Here is a 27352-nt window from a genome sequence, read left to right on the forward strand (position 1 = left end):
AGCATGGATTTGTTAAGGGAAGGTCATGTCTTAATAACTTGAGTTTTTTGAGGAAGTAACAAGGAGGATTGATGAGGGTAGTACAGTGGATGTGGTCTACATGGATTTTGGTAAGGCATTTGACAAGGTCCTACATGGCAGACTGGTCAGTAAAATGAAAGACCATGGGATACAAGGGAATATGGCGAGTTGGATCCACAATTGGCTCAGTGACAGGATAGTAGTCGAGGGTTGTTTTTGCGAATGGAAAGCAGTTTCCAGTGGCGTTCCACAGGGCTCGGTGTTGGCTCCCTTGCTGTTTGTGGTATATATTAATGATTTGGACTTAAATGTTGGAGACATGATTGGGAAATTTGCTGATGACACAAAAATTGGCCGTGTAGTTGATAGTGAAGAGGATAGCTGTAGAATCCAGAATGATATCAATGGTTTGGTAGAGTGGGTGGAAAAGTGGCAAATGGAATTCAATCCAGAGAAGTGTGAGGTAATGCATTTAGGGAGGGCAAATAAAGTGAGGGAATACACAATAAACAGGAGGATATTGAGAGGGATAGAAGAAGTGACAGACCTTGGACTGCATGCAGGACAGGTAGATAGAGTGGTGAAGAAGGCATATGGAATGCTATCCTTTATTGGCCGAGGTATAGAATACAAAAGCAGGGATGTGATGCTGGAACTGTATAAAATGCTGGTTTGGCCACAGCAGGAGTATTGCATACAGTTCTGGTCACCACATTACAGAAAGGACATAATTGCTCTGGAGAGAGTACAGAGAAGATTTACAAGAATGTTGCCAGAGCTTGAAAGTTGCAGCTATGAGGAAAGATTGGATATGTTAGGGTTGTTTTCCTTCGAACAGAGGAGGCTGAGGGGTGACTTAATTGAGGTGTACAAAATTATGAGGGGCCTAGATAGAGGAGACAGGAAGAACCTGTTTCCCCTAGCAGTGAGGTCAATTACCAGGGGCACAGATTTAAGGTGATTGGTAGAAGGATTAGAGGGGACATGAGGAAAACCTTTTTCACCCAGAGGGTGGTGGGTGTCTGGAATTCACTGCCAGGAACAGTGGTGGAGGCAGAAACCCTCAATTCTTTTAAAAGATACCTGGACAATTACCTGAAGTGCTGTAACCTGCAAGGCTATGGACCAGGTGCTGGAAGATGGGATTAGATTGGGTGGCTAGTTTTTTCAGCTGGCACGGACACAATGGGCTGAATGGTCTCCTTCTGTGCCGTAATTTTTCTATGGTCCTAACAATGGGCTGCCTTTAAAGAGGAGCTCTTCTGGGTACCGTCGAGGTACATTCCCATGAGAGGGAAAATTTAGAAAAAACAAAGCTGAGCTCCCTGGATGATGAAAGAGATTGAAAGTAAGATGAAACAGGGAAAGAGGGCCGAAATTTATACTTCAATTGCCGTAATCAGCGGTGGACGTAAACAATGGCGGTCCGCCCGCGTGGGCCGCACGTCGTGGAGCTGCCGCGATCTTAAACGGGTGACTCATTTAAACGGCCGGGGCGGTCCACGCCACCCAATAACTTGGAGGCGGTGAGCGGACCGTCCCTGGCAATGGCGCAGCTGCCTTTTCGCAGGCGCTGATGCCCTTTTTAAAGGACATCAAGCCCTCACTTTCAATTTAAATATTTAAAGGTAAGTTTAATGGAAAAATCTAAATCCATTTAATTGCCCCTCTCCCCACCCCCCCCAATAACCATAAAATTCATTACGTGCCCTCTCCCCCCCGCAAAACTTTTCCGCTGCCCACCTGACTTCCCCCCAAAGCTCATAAACTTTGCACTGTAACCCTTCCCACCATTCCCTACACCAATGAGATGAGTATGACACAATTAACACAATTAAATTTGGCTCCCATGGTGGGCCTCTGCCGGAGGCATTTTCCACCTGCACCCCCCCCCCCACCACCCCGCCCCACCACTATCCCTGATGTCTGAGGTCTGAAAGAAGTGAGAACCAAGCTGAAAATAGAAAGTTCAGAAGAGGAATGTAAAATGAAATAAGAGAAGCAAAAAGAGAACATGAGAGGAGACTGGAATCTAACATAAAAGGGAAATCTAAAAGTCTTCTATAGGTATATGAATAGTAAAAGGGTGGTAAATGGGAGTGGGGCCAATTAGAGACCAAACAGAGGATATACGCATGGGGGCAGAGGGCATGGCTGAAATACTAAATGAGTACTTTGCATCTGTCGTCACCAAGGCAGGAATGTTGTACAAGTCACGGTGAAAGAGGGGGTAGTTGAGACATTGGATGGGCTAAAAATTGATATGGAGAAGTTCTTAGAAAGGCTTAAAGTTGATAAGTCCCCAGGACCGGATGGGATGCATCTGATGATACTGAGAGAAATAAGGGTGGAAATTGCAGAGGCACTGGCCGTAATCCTCCATAGATACAGGGGTGGTGCCAGAGGTCTAGAGAATTGCAAATGTTACACCTTTGTTCCAAAAAAGGTGTAAGGATATGCCCAACAACAGGCCAGTCTGTTTAACCTCAGCGATGGGAAAACTTTTAGAAATGAAAATCCAGGATGAAATTAATAGTCACTTGGACAAATGTGGATTAATTAAGGAAAGCCAGCACGGATTTGTTGAAGGCAAATCGTGTTTAACTAACTCGATTGAGATTTTTGATGAGGTAACAGAGAGGTTTGATGAGGGTAATGCGGTTGATGTGATGTACATAGACTTCCAAAAGGCATTTAATTTTTAAGTGCCACATAACAGGCTTATCAGCAAAGTTAAAGCCCATGGAATAAAAGGGACAGTGCCAGCATGGATATAAAGTTGGCTGAGTGACAGGAAACAGAGTAGTTGTGAACGGTTGTTTTTTGGAATGGAGGAAGATGTATAGGGGGGTTCCCCAGGGGTCAGTACTCAGACCCCTGCTTTTCTTGATCTATATTAATGACCTTAACTTGGGTGTACAGAGCACAATTTCAAAATTTGCGGATGACACAAAACTTGGAAGCATTGTGAACTGTGAGGATAGGATAAACGTCAAGTGGACAGTGACAGGCAGGTGGAATGGCGGACACATGGCAAATGAAATTTAATGCAGAAAAGTGGGAAGTGATTCATTTTGGTAGAAATAACAAAGAGAGGCAATATAAAATAAAGGATACAATGCTAAAGTGGGTACAGGAGCAGAGGGAACGGGGGTATATGTGTACAAATCATTGAAGGTGGCAGGGCTGGTTCAGAAAGCATTTAGTAAGGCATATGGGATCCTGGGCTTTACAAATCAAGGCATAGAGTACAATAGCAAGGAAGTTATGATAAACCTTTATAAAACACTGCTTTTTCTTCAACTGGAATGTTGTGTTCCATTCTGGGCACCACACTTTAGGAAGGATGTGAAGGCCTTGTAGACGGTGCAGAAAAGGTTTACGAGAATAATTCCATGGATGAGGGACTTCAGTTACATGGGTAGACTGGAGAAACTGCGTTTGTTCACCTTAGAGAAATGAAGGCTGAGAGGAGATTTGATAGAGCTGTTCAAAAGCATGAGGGGTCTGGACAGAGTAGGGAGAAACTGTTCCCATTGACTGAAGGATCGAGAACCAGAGGACACCAACTTAAGGTGCATGGCAAAAGAACCAAAAGCGACATGAGGAAAAACCTTTTTACACAGCGAGTGGTTAGGATCTGGAATGCACTGCATGAAAATGTTGTGGAGGCAGATTCAATCCTGGCTTTCAAAAAGGAAGTGGATAGGCACCTGAAGGGGAAAAAATTGCAGGGCCATGGGGAAAGGGCGGGGGTGTGAGACTAGCTGAGTTGCTCTTGCAGAGATCTGGCACAGATATGACAGGCCGAATGGCCTCCTTTTTGCTGTAAACATTCTAGGAATCTACCTCACCCTACTAGCAGTTCCATTGACTTATTAGGTTGTGGGATCATGTATTAAATTCCAGTGATGTTAAAAACTCTTGGTTGCACAAAAGCTTGAGTTAGTGAATGGGGAGGCGGGGAAGGGTGAGCAGAGAGGGAGGGGATGGCTGTTAGTTCCATGCTTGGTTAAATCCAGTGCAGCATATCCTCCTGAAGGCTGCTGGGGACTGGAAGGCAATTGGAGCTCACGGCTCCATTAACCAGACAGGTGATCCTTACTGCCAAGGAGGGGCAGGAAATAGCACACTCTTTGATGCTGTTTAAAGCATTCCACAATGCTGGGGAGAACTTGGCAGAAGCCTTGTAGTCCTGGCTTCAATCACTGACTCGACACTGCTGTTTTATACATTGCTCCTCTGGGTAAAAGACGTTCCCCCAGCCAAAGTGCAACCTTCATTAGGAAGAGGAGCTGAACGTGTCCACTTCACCCATTAGAGAGTAAAGCCTGAGAAAGACAGAGGGAGCCTTGCCCAGAGAGAGACAGAGAGAGAGACCCTCGCCCATAGCGGCGGAGAGAGAGAAAGACGCTCATCGAGAAAATGCCCCTCTCTGAGACAGGAAACCTCGCCCTGATCTATACCTTATTCTACCCACTGTATCAGCTGCACCTGGAGCAGCTGCAGGACATTCTGAAGGAGGAGGGTGAACAGTCAGAGGTCGTGGTTCACATTGGTACCAACGACATAGGTAGAAAGAGGGATGAGGTCCTGCAACAAGAATTTAGGGAGCTAGGTAGCAGATTAAAAAGCAGGACCTCAAAGGTAATAATCTCTGGATTACTCCTGGTGCCACGTGCTAGTGAATATAGAAATAGGAGGATAGAGCAGATGAATGCATGGCTGAAGAGATGGTGCAGGAGGGAGGACTTTAGGTTCCTGGATCACTGGGTCTGTTTCTGGTAAAGGTTGGACCTCTACAAGTTGGACGGGTTGCACCTGAACCGGAACGGGATCAACATCCTTGCTTGGAGGTTTGCTAGTGCTGTTGGGGGAGGTTTAAACTAATTTGGCAGAGGGATGGGATACTGAGTGGAGGTACAGTAGAAGGTGAGGCACAGCCAAATATAGAAGAGAAGCTGAGTCAGTCTGGAAGGCAGAGCAAATATAGACCTGTTAAGGCACAAGCGAACAATGCAAGGCTGGATTGCATCTATTTTAATGCAAGGAGTCTTACTAGTAAGGCAGATGAATTGAGGGCATTGATTAGCACATGGGATTATGATATTATTGCCATCACAGAGACATGGTTGCGGGAGAGGCAGGACTGGCAACTCAATATTCCAGGGTATAGTATCTTCAGGCGTGATAGGGGAGGGGATAAAAGAGAAGGTGGTATTGCAATGTTGACCAAGGAGTCAATTACTGCAGTAAAGAGGGATGATATCTTAGAAGGTTCCTCAAATGAGGCCATATGGGTAGAACTTAAGAACAAAAGGGGGCCTATCACTTGGCTGGGAGTGTACTATAGGCCTCCAAACGGTCAGGGAGAGATAGAGGAACAGATATGTAGGCAAATCTCAGAGAGGTGTAAAAATAATACAGTAATAATAGTAGGGGATTTCAACTTACCTAATATCAACTGGGATAGTCTTAGTGCAAAAGGCTTAATGGGGGAGGAATTCTTAAAATGCATACAGGAGAGCTTTTTGAGCCAGTATCTAGAAAGTCCGACAAGAGCAGGGGCAGTACTGGACCTAATCCTAGGGAATGAAGCAGGACAAGTAGTAGAAGTGTCAGTGGGGGAGCATTTCGGGGATACTGACCATAACTCTGTAAGGGTTACGCTAGTTCTGGAAAAGGACAAAGACGGGCCAGAAATAAAGTTACTGAATTGGGGGAAGGCCGATTTCAATTTGATAAAACAGGATCTGGCCAAAGTGGACTGGGAGCAGCTTCTTGTAGGAAAGTCTACATCAGGCCAGTGGGAGTCATTCAAAGTGGAAATAGTGAGAGTTCAGAGCCAACATCTTACCGTGAAGGTGAAGGTAGGACCATCAAGTCCAGGGAACAATGGATGTCAAGGGATATAGAGGATTGGCTCAGAAAAAAAAGGAGGCTTATGGCAGATTCGGAGCACTGTAAACAGCGGAGGCACTAGAGGAGTATAGAAAGTGTAGGGGGGTACTTAAAAAAGTAATTAGGAGAGCAAAGAGGGGACATGAAAAAATATTGGCAGTCAATAGAAAGGAAAATCCTAAGGTATTTTATAAGTATATTAAGGGCAAGGGGATAAGCAGGGAAAGAGTAGGGCCCATTAGGGACCAAAGTGGCAATCTGTGTGTGGAGCCAGAGGACATAAGTGAGGTTTTAAATGATTACTTTTCATCTGTGTTCACTATGAAGAAGGACCATGTAGGTGTACAGATCAGGAAGGGGGATTGTGATATACTTGAACAAATTAGCATGGTAAGGGAGGAAGTATGAGCTGTTTTAGCAGGCTTAAAAGTGGATAAATCCCCAGGCCCAGATGAAATGTATCCCAGGCTGTTGTGTGAGGCAAGGGAGGTGATAGAGGGGCTCTGACACAAATTTTCAGATCCTCTCTGGCCACAGGAGAGGTACCAGAGGACTGGAGGACAGCGAATGTGGTACCATTATTCAAGAAGGGTAGCAGGGACAGACCAGGTAATTACAAGCCAGTGAATCTAACATCAGTGGTTGGGAACTATGGGAAAAAATTCTGAGGGACAGGATTAATCTCCACTTGGAGAGGCAGGGATTAATCAGGGATAGTCAGCATGGCTTTGTCAGGGGGAGATCGTGTCTAACTAACTTGATTGAATTTTTCGAGGTGGTGACTGGATGTGTAGATCAGGGTAAAGTTGATGTAGTCTACATGGACATCAGTAAGGCTTTTGAGAAGGTCCCGCATGGGAGATTGGTTAAGAAGTTAAGAGCCCATGGGATCCAGGGCAATTTGGCAAATTGAATCCAAAATTGGAGGCAGAGGGTGATGGTCGAGGGTAGTTTTTGCGAGTGGAAGCCTGTGACCAGTGGTGTACCACAGGGATCGGTGCTGGGACCCTTGCTGTTTGTACTGTACATTAATGATTTAGACGTGAATATAGGAGGTATGATAAGTAAGTTCGCAGATGACACGAAATCTGGTGGTGTCATAGTGAGGAGGAAAGCCTTAGATTACAGGACGACATAGATGGGCTGGTAAGATGGGCAGAGCAGTGGCAAATTGCATTTAATCTTGAGAAGTGTGAGGTGATGCATTTTGGGAGAACTAACAAGGCAATGGATGGTAGGACCCTAGGAAGTACAGAAAGTCAGAGGGACCTTCATGTACTTGTCCATAGATCACTGAAGGCAGCAGCACAGGTAGATAAGGTGGTTCGGAAGGCATTAGGATACTTGCCTTTATTAGCCGAGGCATAGAATATAAGAGCAGAGAGGTTATGATGGAGCTGTATAAAACGCTAGTTAGGCCACAGCTGGAGTACTGTGTACAGTTCTGGGCACCAGACTATAGGAAGGATGTGATTGCACTGGAGAAGGTGCAGAGGAGATTCACCAGGATGTTGCCTGGGCTGGAGCATTTCAGCTATGAAGAGGGACTGAAAAGGCTAGTGATGTTTTCCTTAGAACAGAGAAGGATGAGGGGGGGGACATGATTGAAGTATAAAAAATTATGAGGGGCATTGATAGGTTAGATAGGATGAGATTTTTTTCCCTTAAGTTAGGGGTCAATAACCAGGGGGCATAGATTTAAGGTAAGGGGCAGGAGGTTTAGTGGGGATTTGAGGAAATATTTTTTCACCCAGAGGGTGGTTGGAATCCGGAACACACTGCCTGAAGGGGTGGTAGAGGCAGGAACCCTCACAACATTTAAGAAGTATTTAAATGAGCTCTTGAAACACCATTGCATACAAGGCCACAGGCCAAGTGCTGGAAAATTGGATTAGAATAGTTAGGTGCTTGATGGCCGGCACAGACACGATGGGCCGAAAGGCCTGTTTCAGTGCTGTAAAACTCTTTGACTCTCATACCGTATTATACACACTGTATAGCTCACTCTATATGGTAAAGTTAAAAGTCCGGATTTTGCACTGTGTCATTTCATGCCTGGACTAACCCATTAATCATGTTAAAGCCGCTGTGAAAACAAACTAACCAGAAAAGCTAGGCCCAGATCTCAATAGTGGTTGTGAAAAAATCCATTACCAAACCAGCACTTTCCTGTTACCTTTTGAAATGTTTTCCTTTCAACTGACTGAGTTCACAATATTGCGTGTGGAAAAATTGAGTTTTGTTTAAAGCAGCTGGATGTGGATTTCGTGGCAATGAAATCACAGCATGTTTATTAAACAGCTGCTTAGTCCAGTGAGAACGAAGTCTGAAGAGACTCACCTGAGGTATTTGTAACTTTCCACGGTAAGAGAAGCAAATATTCACCAGGCTATTGTTGCTACAACACTCCATGGTTCCATCGAGCCTCCTGTATGCTGTGGAGAAGAAAAGGTCATTTTATTGTATCATGTCAGTGCTCTGAGTAAGCGCTAGATGTCGTAAAATGGTTTCTGAAATATTTGGAGATTGTCATTAAAGAAATCAAGCTGATGTGAAGAGGTCAGTTTTAAAGACATTCCAAGGGTTAACATTTGAGAAACACACCACACCTGGTCAGGTACAAGTGCAGTTAAGACATCGTTCAGACCACAACAACTTGTATTTATTTAGCGCTGCCACGCCAACTTGCTTTGTTGGATGATAATTTTCTTTAATTCACTGAGATCCGAATTTATACTTTTTTAAAGAAATTTAAAAAAGAACAGATAAAAAAGATAACTTTGCCGGCAGCTTAAGATGGCCACCTAATTTGCAACACTGTATCCTACACTGCAAGGCCGATGAGGAGGGAGACAAAATGTCTGCTCATCCCAGCAAGAACCAAGACCCAGGAAGTTTAGGGGAACTGCCTTTTCTCTCTAGCAAGAAATACACTGCCAACTACTATGCTTGAATCACTGGGTGACTGTCACGTGACAAGTCCCTCCCCATCTGTGGTTTTAAACTGGTGTTTCTCTGCAGCATAGAGTCATAAAGTTATACAGCACAGTAACAGGCCTTTCGGCCCATCGTGTCTGTGCCGGCCATCAAGCACCTAACTATTCTAATTCAATTTTTCAGCACTTGGCCCATAGCCTTGTATGCTATGGTGTTTCAAGTGCTCATCTAAATACTTCTTAAATGTTGTGAGGGTTCCTGCCTCTACCACCTCTTCAGGCAGTGTATTCCAGATTCCAACCACCCTCTGAGTGAAAACTGTTTTCCTCAAATCCCCTCTAAACCTTCTGCCCCTGACCTTAAATCTATGCCCACTGGTTATTGACCCCTCTGCTAAGGGAAAAAGTTTCTTCCTATCTAACCTATCAATGCCCCTCATAATTTTGTATACTTCAATCAGGTCCCCCCTCAGCCTTCTCTGTTCTAGGAAAACAACCCGAGCCTTTTCAGTCTTTCTTCATAGCTGAAATGTTCCAGTCCAGGCAACATCCTGGTGAATCTCCTCTGCATCCTCTCCAGTGCAATCACATCCTTCCTATAGTGTGGTGACCAGAACTGTACACAGTAGTCCAGCTGTGGCCTAACTAGCGTTTTATACAGCTCCACCATAACCTCCCTGCTCTTATATTCTATGCCTCGGCTAATAAAGGCAAGTATCCCATATGCCTTCCTAACCACCTTATCCACCTGTGCTGCTGCCTTCAGTGATCTATGAACAAGTACACCAAGGTCCCTCTGACCTTCTGTACTTCCTAGGGTCCTACCATCCATTGTATATTCCCTTGCCTTGTTAGTCCTACCAAAATCGATCACCTCACTCTTCTCAGGGTTAAATTCCATTTGCCACTGCTCTGCCCATCTTACCAGCCCATCTATATCGTCCTGCAATCTAAAGCTTTCCTCCTCACTATTTACGACACCACCAATTTTCGTGTCATCTGCGAACTTACTGATTATACCTCCTATATTCACGTCTAAATCATTAATGTACACTACAAACAGCAAGGGTCCCAGCACCGATCCCTGTGGTACACCACTGGTCACAGACTTCTACTTGTAAAAACAACCCTCAATCATCACCCTCTGCCTCCCGCCACTAAGTCTATTTTGGATCCAATTTGCCAAATTGCTCTGGATCCCATGGGCTCTTACTTTCTTATCTCCCATGCGGGACCTTATCAAAAGCCTTACTGATGTCCATGTAGACTACATCAGATGCTTTACCCTCATCTACACATCTATTCACCACCTTGAAAAATTCAATCAAGTTAGTTAGACATGATCTCCCCCTGACAAAGCCATTCTGACTATCCCTGATTACTCCCTGCCTCTCCAAGTAGTGATTAATCCTGTCCCACAGAATTTTTTCCAATAGTTTCCCAACCACTGTTGTTAGACTCACTGGCCTGTAATTACCTGGTTTATCTCTGCTACCGTTCTTGAATAATGGTTCCACATTCACTGTCCTCCAATCCTCTGGTACCTCTCCTGTGGCCAGAGAGGATTTGAAAATTTGTGTCAGAGCCCCTGCTATCTCCTCCCTTGCCTTACATAACAGCCTGGGATACATTTCATCTGGGCCTGGGGATTTATCCACTTTTAAGCCTGCTAAAACAGCTCATACTTCCTCCCTTACCATGCTAATTTGTTCAAGTATATCACAATCCCCCTTCCTGATCTGTACACCTACATAGTCCTTCTCCATAGTGAACACAGATGAAAAGTAATCATTTAAAACCTCACCTATGTCCTCCGGCTCCACACACAGATTGCCACTTTGGTCCCTAATGGGCCCTACTCTTTCCCTGCTTATCCCCTTGCCCTTAATATACTTATAAGATGCCTTAGGATTTTCCTTTATCTTGCCTACCAGTGTTTTTTCATGTCCCTTCTTCGCTCTCCGAATTACTTTTTTTAGTACCCCCCTACACTTCCTATACTCCTCTAGGGCCTTTGCTGTTTTCAGCGCTTTGAATCTGCCATCAGCCTCCTTTGTTTTCCTGATCCAATCCTCTATATCCCTTGACATCCAGGGTTCCCTGGACATTGGTCCTACCCTTCACCTTAACAGGTACATGTTGGCTCTGAGCTCTCACTATTTCCTCTTTGAATGACTCCCACTGTAGACTTTCCTACAAGTAGCTGCTCCCAGTCCACTTTGGCCAGATCCTGTTTTATCATATTAAATTCGGCCTTCCCCCAATTCTGTACCTTTATTTCTGGTCCATCTTTGTCCTTTTCCATAACTACCTCTATCCTGCGGCATGCAGAGAAGCATCTGGACTCTGACATGTGCAGACCCAAGTGGGGTCTCTCTCTCTCTCTCTCCATTCCAGCTTGCAAGCTTCAAATCCTGCCTACTGACTGACTACATTTGCATACTCCAGCTACAATCTGAAACCCTGTTGAAGGAAATCATCGATATTTCTTTCTCCAAGAGACCCACCGAACCAGTCATCTACTTCTTCAAACTAAAAGTCTCAGGACCACCAAATTCAGTTGGAAGCCAGCTGAATCACCAAACCTCACAGACTGTATACCCTCTTTCTCTATGGGGTCTAACTTAAGCAATCTATCTTTCCCCACTCTGTAACCTATTTGTGTGCATGTAAACCTCTAGTGTGTGCATGTGTGAGGGAAAGTTGGCGGGTAGTTTATTATTTTTATTAGTTCGATTTAGGTACAATAAAGTTAACCTCTTTGTGAAACTCAAGAAAAGCTGTCTAATTGGTTCTTGTTATGACCATAGCAAGTAAGTAATCAAACACCCACTGAAATGGCCAGTACATCCACTTTAAGAAAGAATTAAATGTGTTGTGGTGAAACAAGGAGACGGAAAAGAGGGAAACCCTTCGGCCCCATCTCACTTGATCGCAACAGAAATTTGGATGCTCAAGTCTGGAATCAAACCAAAAGACAAAAGGGAAATTGGAAGCGGGCAACCAAATTGATCCCTCGCAGTATTTAAAAAACTTCAATACAGGTTTTCTTGTGATTTTCTGTGCTAGAGTACTAAAATGTCCACATTCGAGGACAGTACCTTCCTGGAACAGTGAAGTAACTTGGGCCAGGTTAAAAGCCCTATATGTTGAAGAATTGAGGAATGTAGCTGGGCAGTTAGGGATTACTATCCGTCCAATTCCTAGGAAGCCCGAAATCCTAAAATTTATGGCCAACCATTTTAAAATTGACACTGAAGAACCGGAAACAGGACAGAATCTGAAACAGACAAAGTAACATTAGCTAAGATACCGCTAGAACAGAGGAGACCAGAATTAGAATTCCAAGAAAAAGAAAGAGCTTTCCAGAGAGAGAAAGAACATAGAACATAGAACAGTATAGCACAGTACAGGCCCTTCGGCCCAAGATGTTGTGCCGAACCTTTAACCTACTCTAAGATCAAACTACCTACATACCCTTCATTCTACTATCATCCATGTACCTATCCAAGAGTCGCTTAAATGTCCCGAATGTATCTGCTTCTACTACCACCGCAGGCAGTGCATTCCACGCACCCACCACTCTCTGTGTAAAGAACCTACCTCTGACATCTCCTCGAAACCTTCCTCCAATCACCTTAAAATTATGCCCCCTGGTGATAGCCCTTTCCACCCTGGGAAAATGTCTCTGGCTATCCACTCTATCTATGCCTCTCATCATCTTGTACCCCTCTATCAAGTCACCTCTCATCCTTCTTCGTTCCAATGAGAAAAGCCCTAGCACCCTCAACCTTTCTTCGTAAGACATGCCCTCCAGTCCAGGCAGCATCCTGGTAAATCTCCTCTGCACCCTCTCTAAAGCTTCCACATCCTCCCTATAATGAGGCGACCAGAACTGAACACAATATTCCAAGTGTGGTCGAACCAGGGCTTTATAGAGCTGCAGCATAACCTTGCGGCTCTTAAACGCAATCCCCCTGTTAATGAAAGCCAACACACCATATGCCTTCTTAACAACCCTATCAACTTGGGTGGCAACTTTGAGCAATCTATGGACATGGACCCCAAGATCCCTCTGTTCCTCCACACTACCAAGAATCCTGTCTTTAAGCCTGTATTCTGCATTCAAATTCGACCTTCCAAAATGAATCACTTCACACTTTTCCAGGTTGAACTCCATCTGCCACTTCTCAGCCCAGCTCTGCATCCTGTCAATGTCCCGTTGCAACCTACAACAGCCTTCCACACTATCCACAACTCCAGCAATCTTCCTGTCATCGGCAAACTTGCTAACCCAGCCTTCCACTTCCTCATCCAAGTCATTTACAAAAATCACAAAGAGCAGAGGTCCCAGAACAGATCCCTGCGGAACACCACTGGTCACCGAGCTCCAGGCTGAATACTTTCCATCTACTACAACCCTCTGTCTTCTATGGGCCAGCCAATTTTGTATCCAGACAGCCAACCTTCCCTGTATCCCATGCCTCCTTACTTTCTGAATGAGCCTACCATGGGGAACCTTATCAAACGCCTTGCTAAAATCCATATACACCACATCCACTGCTCTTCCTTCATCAATGTGTTTTGTCACATCTTCAAAGAATTCAAAAGAGGAGAGAGCATTCCAGGAAAGGGAAAAAGAGAATTCCAGGAATGGTAGGAAGAGAGGAAATTCAGGTTAAGGCAGCTCAAACTGAATAGGGAAAAACCCAATGTAGCCGGTGAAGGCACTGTTAGTAAGGGAACTACCCCTAGCTCAGGACCGAGTGCTGAGCTATTAAAGTTTTTCCAGTTGATACCAAAGTTCAATGAGGGGGATGTGGAAGCATTTTTCATCTCTTTTGAAAAGCTTGCAAAACCGCTGAAGTGGCCGGCAGAGAGCTGTACACTGTTATTGCAAAGCAAACTAACAGGAAAAGCCCATAAGGTTTATGAGATAACTAAAAATACTATCCTTGGCGCATAGGAGCTAGTACCAGAGGCGTACTGTTATGATCCTATAGTTTTCTTTTCCGGGAAGAATGCGGTATGACTTTAAGCCTAGAAAAAAGCTGTACTGCTTTAAAGCAGCAAGCTCTAAAGACTGAGTCAAAGAATGCATTCTAGTTGCCTTGGACACAGCCATTTGGAGACTGCGATTCAAAGGGTGCATTCTCATTGCCTTGGATACAGCCACTCGGACTGAGCATCGAGAGATACATTTGTTACAATTTAATTTTGAACTGGCTTAGAGTGCAAACAGTCTGTTCTAACAGCAGAGACACAGACAGACAGCTGTGTGTTAGCACCTGATAGGAGAAACAGACCATTTCAACTGAAGGAAGAGAATTTAGTCTGTTTATTATTATCTCTCAAAATTCTAAAAAGGTCAAGCCAAAACAGAGATCTCTGATAATTTAAACTGAAGGAAGGGAAGTTAGACTGTAACAATCTATTATCCCTCAAAAATTCTGAAGCCAAAATGATTCACTTAAAAGTGTTTGCAAGTCATTAATTGTTGAAACTCATCCCTGGAGAAGGAAAGCATCACTTACGACTGGAATTAGACTATGGACTGTTCTACTGTTGAAGAACCTTTGAAGAACCATAGGACGGCTGTGAGGACTTCAAGCAACCTTGGACTTTTCTCACCTCTGGCAGGAGCATAAATTTGCAAGGACTCTTAATTTTTTTGATTTTAAATGTTGTTTATATCTTCATAGTGTTTAAGGATTTAATTTTTCTAATTAAACGGCTAATTTGTTGATTTAAAGATACCTGGTTTGGTTCGCCTCAATCAGGGGTTAATAGATGGTACAATTTGGCGGGGTCTTTCTTTAATTTGGAAAGTTTAAAATATGTTGGGCGATCTGCGGAGGGATAGGATTGAATTAACAGTGCATTTCTCCCACCACAATCAGAATCGTATATTTTGATTGGGGCTTTGACGGGAGCGGTCAGTCATAACAGTACCATCAAAAATTCCGAACCCTCCAAAAGCAGCCTGAGCAAACTTATCTTGAGTTTGAAAGTTAAGCAGCTTGCTTTCGACCAATGGATATGGGCACTTAAGATAGAGTCCACCTATGAAAACCTCAGAGAGTTGATCCTCCTCGAGGAGTTCAAAAATTCGCTTCCCCTTTCCATAAAAAAACACATGGAGGAACAAAAGTTTCCAAGAGCGAGACAGGCAGCAATCCTGGCTGATGATTATACACTTGTTCACAAGCTTTTTCCCCAAGGGAAACCCTTCCCTAGTCACCTCCAAAAACCTGAAAAGGGTAGAAGGTGGAAGGTGATAGGAGGATGAACAGCCATGGGTAAGAAGAGAGAGCTGGTAACACAGGGCGCCCTCCTCAGGCCAAAAAGGAAGGTGCTGAGAACAGGAGTGACACCCGAAAGCCTGTACGTATCTATTGTAACGAGGCAGGTCACCTTCAAGCTGACTGCTGGAAGTTACGGGGAAAACCCATAGGTTTGGGGGGAGCTGAGAACTAGGAGACACAGATCAAGAATAAGCAGTCTCCCTTTTCAGACGGAGGTGAGGAGAATTTCTTTTCCTCAAAGAGTCGTTAGTCTGTGGAATTCTCTTCCCCAGAAAGCAGTGGAGTAGGTCATTGAACTTATTCAAGGCTGAGTTAGATTTTTGATAGACAAGGGAGTCAAGGGTTATGGGGTGGGGGCAGACAGGAAAGTGAAGTTGAGACCACAACCAGATCAGCCATGATCTTATTGAATGGTGGAGCAGGCTCGAAGGGCCATGGCCTACTCCTGCTCCTAATTCCTGACTAAATGTAGTATTTCCAAGTTCGCGGATGACACAAAACTAGGTGGCATCGTGTGTTGTGAGGAAGATGCAAAGTGGCTTCAAGGGACAGACTTAGTGAGTGGGCAAGAACGTGGCAGATGGAATAAATTGTGGAGAAATGTGATGTTATCCACTTTGGTAGGAGGAACAGATGTGCAGAGTATTTCTTAAATAGTAAGAGATTAGAATGTGTAGATGTACAAAGGGACCTTGGCGTCCTTGTCAATAAGTCACTGAAAGCTAACATGCAGGTGCAGCAAGCAATTAGGAAGGCGAATGGTATGCTAGCCTTTATCGCAAGAAGATTTGAGTACAGGAGTACAATTGCTTCAATTGTATAGAACCTTGGTTATACTGCACCTGGAGTACTGTGTGTAGTTTTGTTCCCCTTGCCTTAGAAAGGATATTATTGCCATAGAGGGTATGCAACAAAGATTCACCAGATTTGTTCCCGGGATGGCAAGATTGGGGAAACTGGGCCTGTATTCTCTAGAGTTTCAAAGAATGAAATCTACAAAATACTTAAAGGGATAGACAGGGTCGATGCAGTTAAGATGTTTCCCCCGGTTGGGGAGACTAGAACCAGGGGACACAATTTCAAAATAAGGGGGAAGCCACTCAGGACAGAGAGGTTTCTTTATGCAAAGGGTTGTGAATCTTTAGAATTCTTTACCCCAGAGGGCCGTGGAAGCTCAGTCATTGAGTATGTTTAAAGTAGAGATTGACAGATTTCTAAATACAAATAACATAAAGGGATGTGGGGATAGTGTGGGAAAAAGGCATTGAAGTGGATGATCAGCCATAATCGTATTGAATAATGGGGCAGGCAGAATGGCCTACTTCCATTCCTATGTTCCTATGTTTAATCAGAGTACACCAGACCAGTGCAGGAAAAGGGGCCCTGATTGAAACCACAGCAGACCAGGCTGTGGCTTTAACTGTGACAGTAAAACCTACTGCCGAGAAAACTTAAACAAAATCCCTGAGATTAACCAGGATTTTGTGTCCCGAGGAAAAGTGACCCATACCCCTCGAGTGAGGCAAGTAAGCCCATAGTCATACTTAGGGACACAGGGGCCACCCAATCCCTTCTGCTGTGAAAAGGCATAACCTTTCCCCTAGAGAGTGCATTGAATGCTAAAGTGCTAGTTAACAGTATTGGGGGAAGTTATATGCCCATACCTTTATATCGGATGCCCTGAAGTGTGACCTTGTTTCAGGACCGGTAACTGTGGGGATTGTCCCTAGTATACCTATGGACAGGGTCGACCTGCTCCTGGGTAATGATCTGGTGGGGGCAAAGATGGTAGCTTCCCCAATGGTTTTAGAGAGACCGAAAGAGGTCAGGGAGACAGAGCAGTTACAGGAAAAGGTCCCTGGGCATTCTTCCTGACTGTGTGGTGATCCGGTCCATGGTCAAACAAGCTCCGTCAGAGGAGGCTGAACTGGCACTGCAGACAGATGACCCTACTGTTAACTGAAGCCTTCTTTGGGAAGTTAGAGGACCCAAAGGATGGATTAAACAGGTCTTCCTTGGTCGAGACTCAGCAAGCCGACCCAGGGTTAAAAAGGTTAGCACAGACTGCCCAAAGTGAAGTTGAAGAAGAGGGAGTTCCAGCGTTCTAATATTTAAAGAATGAGATGCTGATGAGGAAGTGGAGACCGCCTCACAGACAAAAAGTGGACAGTGGTTCAACAGGTAGTGGTGCCGCTGAGGTACCGTAGGAAAATATTGAGAATAGTCCACAAGATTCCAATGGCTGGACATGTCAATATCAGAAAAACCTAAGCCCACATAACACAGCATTTCACTGGCCACAAAGGACCAGATAATCTGTTTTAGTGATGTTAATTGAGGGATAAATATTGGCTGGGACACCGGGGTGAACTCCCTGCTCTTTTGCGAATAGGGCCATGGGATCTTTTACATCCACCTGAGAGAATGGTAGGTGTAAATTGTTAGAGTAGAATAGCAGAGGGAGAGGGAAACGTGGCCAATCTGACAATGCAGAGAGGGTTGCTGTGCACCAGGAATGTGGCAGAAGGAAGGTAGGTGTAGCCCAGAGGTTTGGATGGCCTCGGTGGTCGTGTACCGACAGGGGATCTCCACTCCAGGCACCAGCCTACATCTCTCCACTCCCAGTGGTACCTGATTCTGAGAGGAAATGGAAGCAGTGGTTAAGATTTAAAGCCGTTAAGCTGAATGTTAATATCCACATGCCTGGGGTCGACCTGCCTTTATTCCTCCACATTCCCAGGTTATGGGAGCCTTCTCTTTGCTAGATTTACCATGCTTCCCTCCTCTAGACCCATCTTTTGTTTCTTCACATGTCCTATTATCACCCCTTTTGTCTTGCACCACCACATGCCTTTTGTCATTTAATCTCTCCTGCCCTCCACCCTATCACAGACCTTCCCTGTTGTTCTTCCATTGCCGTCCTTTCCCCAGGTGTTTCACTTGCTTAAAGCTGTTTATCACTAACATCTTACAGTTCTGTTGAAAGGTCATCAATTTGAAACTGTTAACTGTTTTCTCTTCACAGATGCTGCCTGACCTGCGTCTACACCTTACTAAGTATCGCATATCAGTACCTCGGCCGACAGAGCTCAGATGCTGCAGGTTTGCCTCATTGACACAGTATCCAGTCTGTGGTTTCACCGAGATCTCTTCAATGCACTTGTGCCAATCCTCCACACTGTAAACTGAACAGTTTTCCACATATTTAACAGCATCGCCCACAAACAGTCCTCTGGGTCCACTGGCTGGGGAATTCTGGGAAGCAGAAGGTAAATGTGATTAAACATACCAACAGTTTCTCTTACGTGGAGCACACCACACATCTGTTGAACATCAAGTTTGCGGACAAGTCAAAGGGGCTGCGATACAAAGGAGTGGAAATTATGTTACAGTTGTGAAAGCTCTGGTCAGACCCCACCTGGAGTACTCTGCTCAGTTCTGGGCACTGCATCTCAGGAAAGGTTGAATAGACCAGGCTTGCATTCCTTTGTGTACCGAAGATTAAGGGGGTAATCTAATTGAGGTGTTTAAGATAATTAAAGGATTTGTTAAGGTGCATAGAAACTATTTTCTCTAGTGGACAGAGTCTAAAACAAGGGGATGCAATCTTAAAATTAGAGTTAGGCTGTTCAGGGTGATGCCAGGAAGAACTTCCTTCACATAAAGGGTGTGAAAATCTGGAAAACTCTTCCCCAAAAAGCTGCTGAGGCTGCGGGTCACAAGAACATGAGAAATGGGAGCAGGACAGGCCCATCGAGGCTGCTCTGCCATGCAACAAGACCATGGCTGAACTTTTGCATCAACTCCACTTTCCTGCCCGATCCCCATATCCCTTAATCCCCATAATAATAATAAAAGCAAAATACTGCAGATGCTGGAAATCTGAAATAAAAACAAATGCTGGAAATACTCAGCAGGTCTGGCAGCATCTGTGGAGAGAGAAACACAGTTAACGTTTCAGGTCAGTGACCTTTCATCAGATCATTATCATTATCCCTTTAGATTTAGATTTAGAGATACAGCACTGAAACAGGCCCTTCGGCCCACCGAGTCTGTGCCGACCATTAACCACCCATTTATACTAATCCTACACTAATCCCATATTCCTACCACATCCTCACCTGTCCCTATATTCCCCTACCACCTACCTACACTAGGGGCAATTTATAATGGCCAATTTACCTATCAACCTGCAAGTCTTTTGGCTGTGGGAGGAAACCGGAGCACCCGGAGAAAAATCACGCAGACACAGGGAGAACTTGCAAACTCCACACAGGCAGTACCCAGAATTGAACCCGGGTCACTGGAGCTGTGAGGCTGCGGTGCTAACCACTGCGCCACTGTGCCGCCTTCACCACACACTCAGGAAGTGCATTCCCTTGATCCCCATATCCCTTGATTCCCTTAGTGGCCAAGATCTATCAATTTCAGTCTTGAATATACTATTCGACGGAGCATCCACAACTCTCTGGGGTAGAGAATTCCAAAGATTCACAACCTTCTGAGTGAAGAAATTTCTCCTATTCTCAGCCCAAAATAGCTGTCTTCTTAACCTGAGACTACGCTCCTGGTTCTAGACTCTCCAGCCAATGGAAATTGCCTCTCAGCATCTACCCTGTCAAGCTCGCTAAGAATTTTATATGTTTCAACGTGATCACTTCTCATTCTTCTAAACTCTACAGAATATAGGCTCATTCTACTCAATCGTAGGACAGCCCTCTCATTCCAGGGATCAGTCTAGTGAACCTTTTTGTTGCACACCCTCTAAGGCAAGTATATCCTTCCTTCGGTAAGAAGACGAAAACTGTACACAGAATCACAGAATTATTGCAGCGCAGAAGGAGGCCATTCGGCCCATCGTGGCTGCACCAGCTCTCCAAATGAACAATTCACTTAATGCTATTCCTCTGCCTTCTCCCCATAACCCTGCACATTCTTCCTTTTCAGATAACAGTCTAAGTCCTTTTTGCATGCCTTCACCACACACTCAGGCAGTGCATTCCAGACCTTAACCACTCGCTTTGTGAAGAAGTTTTTCCTCATATCGTTTTTGTTTCTTTTGCCAATCACTTTTAAATCTGTGCCCTCTCGTTCTCGATCCTTTCACCAGTGGGAACAGTTTACCCCTCTTAACTCTGTCCAGACCCCTCATGATTTTGAATACATCTATCAAATCACCTCTCAGCCTTCTCTTCTCCAAGGAAAACAGTCCCAACTTCTCCAATCTGTCTTCGTACCTGAAGTTCCTCATCCCTGGAACTACACTTGTGAACCTTTTCTGTACTCTCTCCAATGCCTTCACATATTTTCTAGGAGGCAGTGCCCAGAACTGGACACAATACTCCAGCTGAGGCTGAACTAGTGTCTTATACAAGTTCAACGTAACCTCCTTGCTCTTGTACTCTGTGCCCCTATTAATAAAGCCCAGTATATTGTATGCTTTATTACCCTCTCTCTCAACCTGTCCTGTCACCTTCAATGACTTATGCACATATACACCCAGGTCCCTCTGCTCTTGCACCCCCTACACAGTATGTCAGATGTAGTCTCACAAAAGCCCTGTACAACTCTAGCAAGACTTCCTTACTCTTGTGCTCCAACTCCCTTGTAATAAAGGGTAGCATATCATTTGCCTCCCTAATTGCTTGCTGTACCAGCATGTTAACTTTCTGTGATTTGTGTACAAGGATACCCACATCTCTGCATATTAACATTTACTAGTCACTCACTTTAAAAAAAAAATTCTGTTTTTCCATTTACCCTACCAAAGTGATTAATTTCACATTTCCCCACATTATATGCTATCAGCCGCCTTCGTGCCCAATCACTTTACCAGTCTATATCCCTTTGCAACCTCTTTACTTACCTCTTACTTTCCCACCAAGCTTTATAATGTCGATTGAAAATTTCAAAACTGAGATTGGTAGGTTTTTGTTAGGTAAGAGTATTAAGGGTTACAGAACCAAAGTGGTTAGATGGAGTTAAGCTACAGATCGACCATAAGCTAACTGAATGGTAGAACAGGCTCAACGGACTGAATGGCCTCCTCCTATGCATGTTGTGAAGTCAATGGTGCCAAATCCTCTGACAAAAGATGTTATCCTGCCCCGGACTTGTAGAGTTTTGAAAGGCCATGCACCTGATAGATGAGGTGCTCACCTGGTTAATCTAGTCAACCCTCAAAGTAGGCCATTGCTAGGCACAGGAAGGCATTACATTTGGTTGGACAGCAAACTAAGGGTAACTATTTAATTGTTGCAAAGGCGTTTTATTTCCTAATTGATCTTAGTAATGGCAACTGAAGTCATTAATCAAGACTGGGGCCAAGATGATCAAATTCAAAACAACTGCAATTTCGACAAAAAAATTCACACTCTGTAGTGGAGTTACAGAGATAGTGAAATATGAACAAGAACAAACTTGCATTTATATAGCATCTTTCACGTCCTCAATGCATCCCAAAGCAGGTTACTTCAGAAGTCTAGTCATTGATGTTCTATCAGGAAGTGGACCAGTAGCAGTAATGCGCACAGTCGGGGTTCGACAAATAGCAATGAGATAAATGACCAGCGGGGACACTATCGAGGTCTGTAAGAATGCATAACAGTTTGACAATTCATGCCTCCTAATTTGCTGGGTCATTGCAAGTATCAGGGCAAGGAATATTGCATGGAAAATGGAGAAGGCAAGGATAGATTAAATTTTCTAATATAAAAACAAAATACTGTGGATGCTGGAAATCTGAAATAAAAACAAAGTGCTGGAAATACTCAGCAGGTCTAGCAGCATCTGTGGAGAAAGAAACAGAGTTAACGTTTCAGGTCTGTGACCTTTCATCACAACTGACCTGAAACGTTAACTCTGTTTCTCTCTCCACAGATGCTGCCAGACCTGCTGAGTATTTCCAGCATTTTCTGTTTAGATTAAACATCTGCTGAATTTACTTTTGGGGATTTGGGGGAACCCTGGCAGATCTCGATGAAGACTTTATGGTCTTTGCAGCGAGTCAGCTCAAACTGTTTCCGTGCTCCGTTGCTTTCCAATTGATACTAACTTGATTCAGACACAGCAACAGGAAAATGGGGCTAAGGGTAACTGGTTCGGTAAATATGGGAAAAAAAACACAAGCCGTTGCTACAAGGCAACAAAAAACCCTGTTGCTGATAAACAGAACTATGGATTGACCCATGCTGTTTAGAAGAGGGAAAGATTTGGGAGGTTGCCATTAGCAAATCCTTAAAGGTGGCACTGCCCTGTGCTACTACACTACCTCAACACTCTTATCTCTGAATTGTGGGTTCAAGTCCCAGTCCGCAAGCTTGAGCACATAATCTAAGCTGACACTCCAGTGCAGCACTGAGGGAGTACTGCACTGTTGGAGGTTCTGTCTTTTGAATGAGGCATTAAACCAAGTCCTGAAAGGCACTATATAAATGCAAGCTTTTTGTTTATAACTTAAATATGGACCAAATTTGAGGCTCATGAACAAAAGGGAACAAAGTGGGAAAACCTTTAAATGTTAGGTCGAAACATCCTGTGCAGACTGGAACATTATAGTTATTGTCTCCTCATTCTCAAATCTGTTCATCATTCCCTGTCTGAGGCCATGTAAGATATAATAGTTTCCTCCATGTGACATTAGACAATACTGTAAATACAGTAATGGCCACACTACACCGGATACCCAGAGGTGATTACAACTCCCTCCAGCTTTTGTTCAGATGATGAATGAATTACCTCTGTGAGTTCAGTGACCAGTGCCCCAATTCCTGTATAGTACAGAGGAAAGAGGAAGAGTGGCAGTGAGTACAGGATGAGCAAAGCCATCAATGCCAGGATGAAGTTGTGCCACACGCCTGTCAAAGTAGAAAGGAAAAATAATCCTCTTTAGATTTGATGTCTAAGACAATTACGCCAGTCTTGAACACAACTGAACTCTTCCCAACCAAAATAAACGGAGAGGTAAGATTTACCTGCACAGAATACTCGGAGTTGTTGGATTGGCGATATCAACTGTAAATGATTTGTGTAGAGGTCAACAAAGGCCCCGGGGTAGACTATGAAAATGAACACTCCAAAGCCATTAAATCTCACTTGTTCCCTGCTCAGTGGGGGAAAAAAACTACCGTTAAAATTCAACATCACAACAATTCTCTCATAACAAATGGCAGTTCAACGTTGAACAAACAGTACTAAGAATGGCTGAATTGCTGAGCTATTCAAGAATGTAAAAGCCAAGGATCAGAAAAGGTCATTCAGCCCCTTGGGTTTATCCCTCCAGTATTTTAAACTCAACCCAAATCTAACTTCAGGTTGAACTCCCCAGTGCCTCTGGTTTCATGTCTTTAGGTTTTTCCACATGTTCAGCACCCTCTGAGTAAAGACAGTATTTCCAATGTAGGTTTTAAATGTATTTTTCATCACTTTAAATTCAGGTCCTCTTGTCCTATTGGTCTGACTAACCTTAAAGTTCATAGGAAGATAGGATTTAGGAGCAGGAGTAGACCATTTGGCCGTTCGAAGCTGCTCTGCCAGTCAATAAGATCATGGCTGATCTCGTTCTGGCCTTAACTCCACTTTCCTGTCTGCCCCCCATAACCCTTGACTCTCTTGTCTATCAAAATTCTATCTAACTCAGCCTTGAATAAATTCAATGACCCATATTCCACTGCGTTCTGGGGAAGAGAGTTCCCCAGACTAATGACCCTTTGAAATAAAAAAAATCTCCTAATCTCAGAAATCTCCTTGTCTTAAAAGGGAGATCTCTTATTCTTAAACTGTGTCCCCTAGCTCTAGTCTCCCTCACAAGAGGAATCAGTCTCCCTATCCACTCTGTCAAGTCCCCTCAGGATCTTATATGTTTCAATATGATCACCTCTCATTCTTCTAAACTCCAATGGGTATAGGCCCAACCTGTTCAACCTTTCTTCATAAAATAAGCCCTTCATCCCCGGAATTAGTAGAGTGAGCCTTTTCTGAACTCCTTTTCAAATAAGGAGACCAAAATTGCACACACTACTCCAGATGTGGTCTCACCAAGGTCCTGTACAGCTACAGTAAAACTTCCCTACTTTTATACTCTATTCCACTTGCAATAAACACCAACATTCCATTTGCCTTCCTAATTCCTAGTTCGAGGTTCACCTAATTGATATCATTTAATACTTTGCTGTGGTGGCCTTTAATCACCTTTTCTCTATACTGTAGAGCTCTGAGCTTCTACTATCTTCTTTCAAAGCTCATCCCTTTACAGTTGAGATCCTTCCTGATACTCTTCACCACAGCCTCTCCAATCTATGCACGTCTCCTTTTGAACTACAACAAGCAAAGCTGCCACAGTATTTTTTATTTTATTTTATTTATTTAGAGATACAGCACTGAAACAGGCCCTTCGGCCCATCAAAGTCTGTGCCGACCAAGAACCACCCATTTATACTAACCCTACAGTAATCCCATATTCCCTAACACCTACCTACACTAGGGGCAATTTACAATGGCCAATTCACCTATCAACCTGCAAGTCTTTGGTGGTGGGAGGAAACCGGAGCACCCGGCGAAAACCCTGTGAGTTCTGCCCAGTGCCTCCTCCTGTCAACTAAGACTATCTTGGTATTCCAACTTTTCATTTTGTTTGTTGGAGCTGCATTTCCACGTTGTATTGACAGTGAAAGTAAATCGCCTTCAATCGCATCAGGGCTCTTTCAGTCTCTCTCTTGGCTAATTCCATTCCCATCAGTGGACAAAAATGAAATCTATTCTTTACTCCAACTTGCAATACTCTGCACTTGGTCTCAATTTCATTTGCCATTTCCCTGTCCATTACATAACAGGTCAAACTCATTCCGGAAAACCTTACCTGCTTCCTCCATCTTTACTGCGCTCCCAATTTTAGTCTCGTCTGCAAATTTAACAAGCTTGCGTACTGCATCCAGCTCATTTATTTTGATAGATATGAAGATCCATGAACTGAACTCCATTGCCACATTCCTCTAGGTTCGCTTTTTTTTAAATGTCTGATTCCATACCCAACCCCACATTCTACCCTGGATTTTAGTTTAAATAGTGCTCTTTCATATGGGACTTTTCCAATGGTCCTTCCAGAAATCCAGGCACATTGCAGGAACTTCCACTCTCTATTTTTATCAGAAATGTCCCAAAGCTGTTGGTCAGTTCGGCCCCTGCCATCTTAGACCCAGGTTGCCTGTTTGACATTATCCTATCACTGCACTGCAGTACTGAGCTCAGACTGGAGTATGGCCATCTAGTCTGCAGTTAACTGGCTAATATTTGTTCCTCAGTATTCCCCACTGCCACCCTTTTTACATGTACTTGCTAAGTTTGCTCATGCAGTATCTCCCAAGTCCCCAACAAGGCTACCTCGGTAAACCCAGTGTCACCACACCCAGACCTTCCCTAAACAAATTCCCTCCCTAGGTTTCCTTCAGTACCCTCAGATCTAGCTCAAGGGACTTGTGAAGTCTGCAGCTCTTTCAAATCATCAAATAACTCATCACAGGTATTTTGGGGCTGTAATATGGCTCCACCATATAGCAAAAATAAGCAACTATTCAACAACAACATGTATTTATATAGTGCCTTTAATGTAATAAAACGTCCCAAGACGCTTCACAGAAGCATTATAAACCAAAATTAGACACTAAGCTACGTAAGGAGATATGAGGGTAGATGGGCAAAAGCTTGGTCAAAATGTAGGTTTTAATAAGTGTTTTAGAAGAGGAACACAAGGCAAAAATGCGGAGTGGTGTAGGGAGGGTATTCCAGAGCTTAGGGCGCAGGCAGCTGAAGGCACAGCCACCAATGGTGGAGTGACTGAAATCAAGGGTGCACAAGAGGCCAGAATTAAACGAGTGCAGATATCCCGGAGGGCTGTGGAACTGGAGGAGATTACAGAGATAGGGAGGGACAAGGCCATGGAGGGATTTGAAAATAAGGACAAGAATTTTAAAACTGAGCTGTTGCTTGACCGAGAGCCAATGTCGGTCAGTGAGCACAGGGGTGATAGGGGAATGGAACCTGGTGCAAGTAAAGACATGGGTAGCAGCACTTTGGATGACCTCAAGTTTATGGAGAGTAGAATGTGAGAGACCAGCCAGGAGTGTGTTCGAATAGTCAAGTCTAGAGGTAACGAAGGCATGAATGAGAGTTTCAGCAGCAGATGAGCTGAGTGGGGGTGGGGGGTGCGAGTTGGGCGATGTTACGGAGTTGGTCAGAAACTCATCTCAGGCCAAGCCCTTAGAAACTTGTAAACAAAAAACATTTCTTCAAAAAAGCACTGCTGGCTTTATACAATGTATTTCTCCCTTCTCTGCAAGTTAAGTTCTGTATCCGTCCTGCCGATTGCTGATTTATACTATTTCTTGCCTATAGCTTTAATGACTTTTTTCCCTTTTTTAGTTACCGAGTACCCCCTCTCAATGATCCACCTTAGTCTTCTTTAGTTTCCTCCTCCCTCCACTAGATTTGATTTCCTGAAATCTTGTACTTCTGTTCTGGTCTTTACAGGTGCCCACAGACAGAAGATCACAAGTTTGATTGTAAATAACTTGAGAGCTTATCCGCAGAGGTTCCATTACTCCCAAACTGAAATCCCATTGTGTTTGCTAGCAGGAGTAAACCCAAGTGGGTTCCACGTGTCAAAAAGTATGCTAGAACCAGGTCAAATTCTGCCCTCACACCTCCATCAGGCCATGCCTAGTTAAGATGCCAGGGCGGCACAGTGGCGCAGTGGTTAGCACCGCACAGCTCCAGTGACCCGGGTTCAATTCTGGGTACTGCCTGTGTGGAGTTTGCAAGTTCTCCCTGTGAACGCATGGGTTTTCGCCAGGTGCTCCGGTTTCCTCCCACAGCCAAAGACTTGCAGGTGATAGGTAAATTGGCCATTGTAAATTGCTCCGAGTGTAGGTAGGTGGTAGGGAATATGGGATTACTGTCGGGTTAGTATAAATGGGTGGTTGTTGGTCGGCACAGACTCGGTGGGCCGAAGGGCCTGTTTCAGTGCTGTATCTCTAAATAAAATAAAATAAAGATTGGGCTAGCTGAAGTCACCCATTATTCCAGCATTACCGACTGCATCAATACTTTCACTGTCCAAGGTACTTCCACCTTCCTTCTGAGAGGAAGGGACTGTATACAGGAGAATGAAGAGGAATGGACAGAGATAATTAGAGG

At 44.2% G+C, this 27352-nt stretch overlaps 1 protein-coding gene across 1 annotated transcript in view; it reads right to left on the reverse strand.

Annotated features, from left to right (window-relative positions):
• mbtps2 (membrane-bound transcription factor peptidase, site 2) overlaps positions 1 to 27352 on the reverse strand; it is a 61259-nt gene that overhangs the window by 15034 nt on the left and 18873 nt on the right. The window contains exons 5-8 of the mRNA XM_068040123.1: positions 23137 to 23264; positions 22901 to 23019; positions 18238 to 18418; positions 8263 to 8357 (exon numbers count right to left, since the gene is read on the reverse strand). Coding sequence (XP_067896224.1) covers positions 8263 to 8357; positions 18238 to 18418; positions 22901 to 23019; positions 23137 to 23264 — 523 coding nt within the window. The remainder of the gene's footprint in view (positions 1 to 8262; positions 8358 to 18237; positions 18419 to 22900; positions 23020 to 23136; positions 23265 to 27352) is intronic.

The sequence above is a fragment of the Heterodontus francisci genome, chromosome 10 (genome assembly GCF_036365525.1).
Source record: "Heterodontus francisci isolate sHetFra1 chromosome 10, sHetFra1.hap1, whole genome shotgun sequence".
Taxonomy (NCBI): Eukaryota; Metazoa; Chordata; class Chondrichthyes; order Heterodontiformes; family Heterodontidae; genus Heterodontus; species Heterodontus francisci.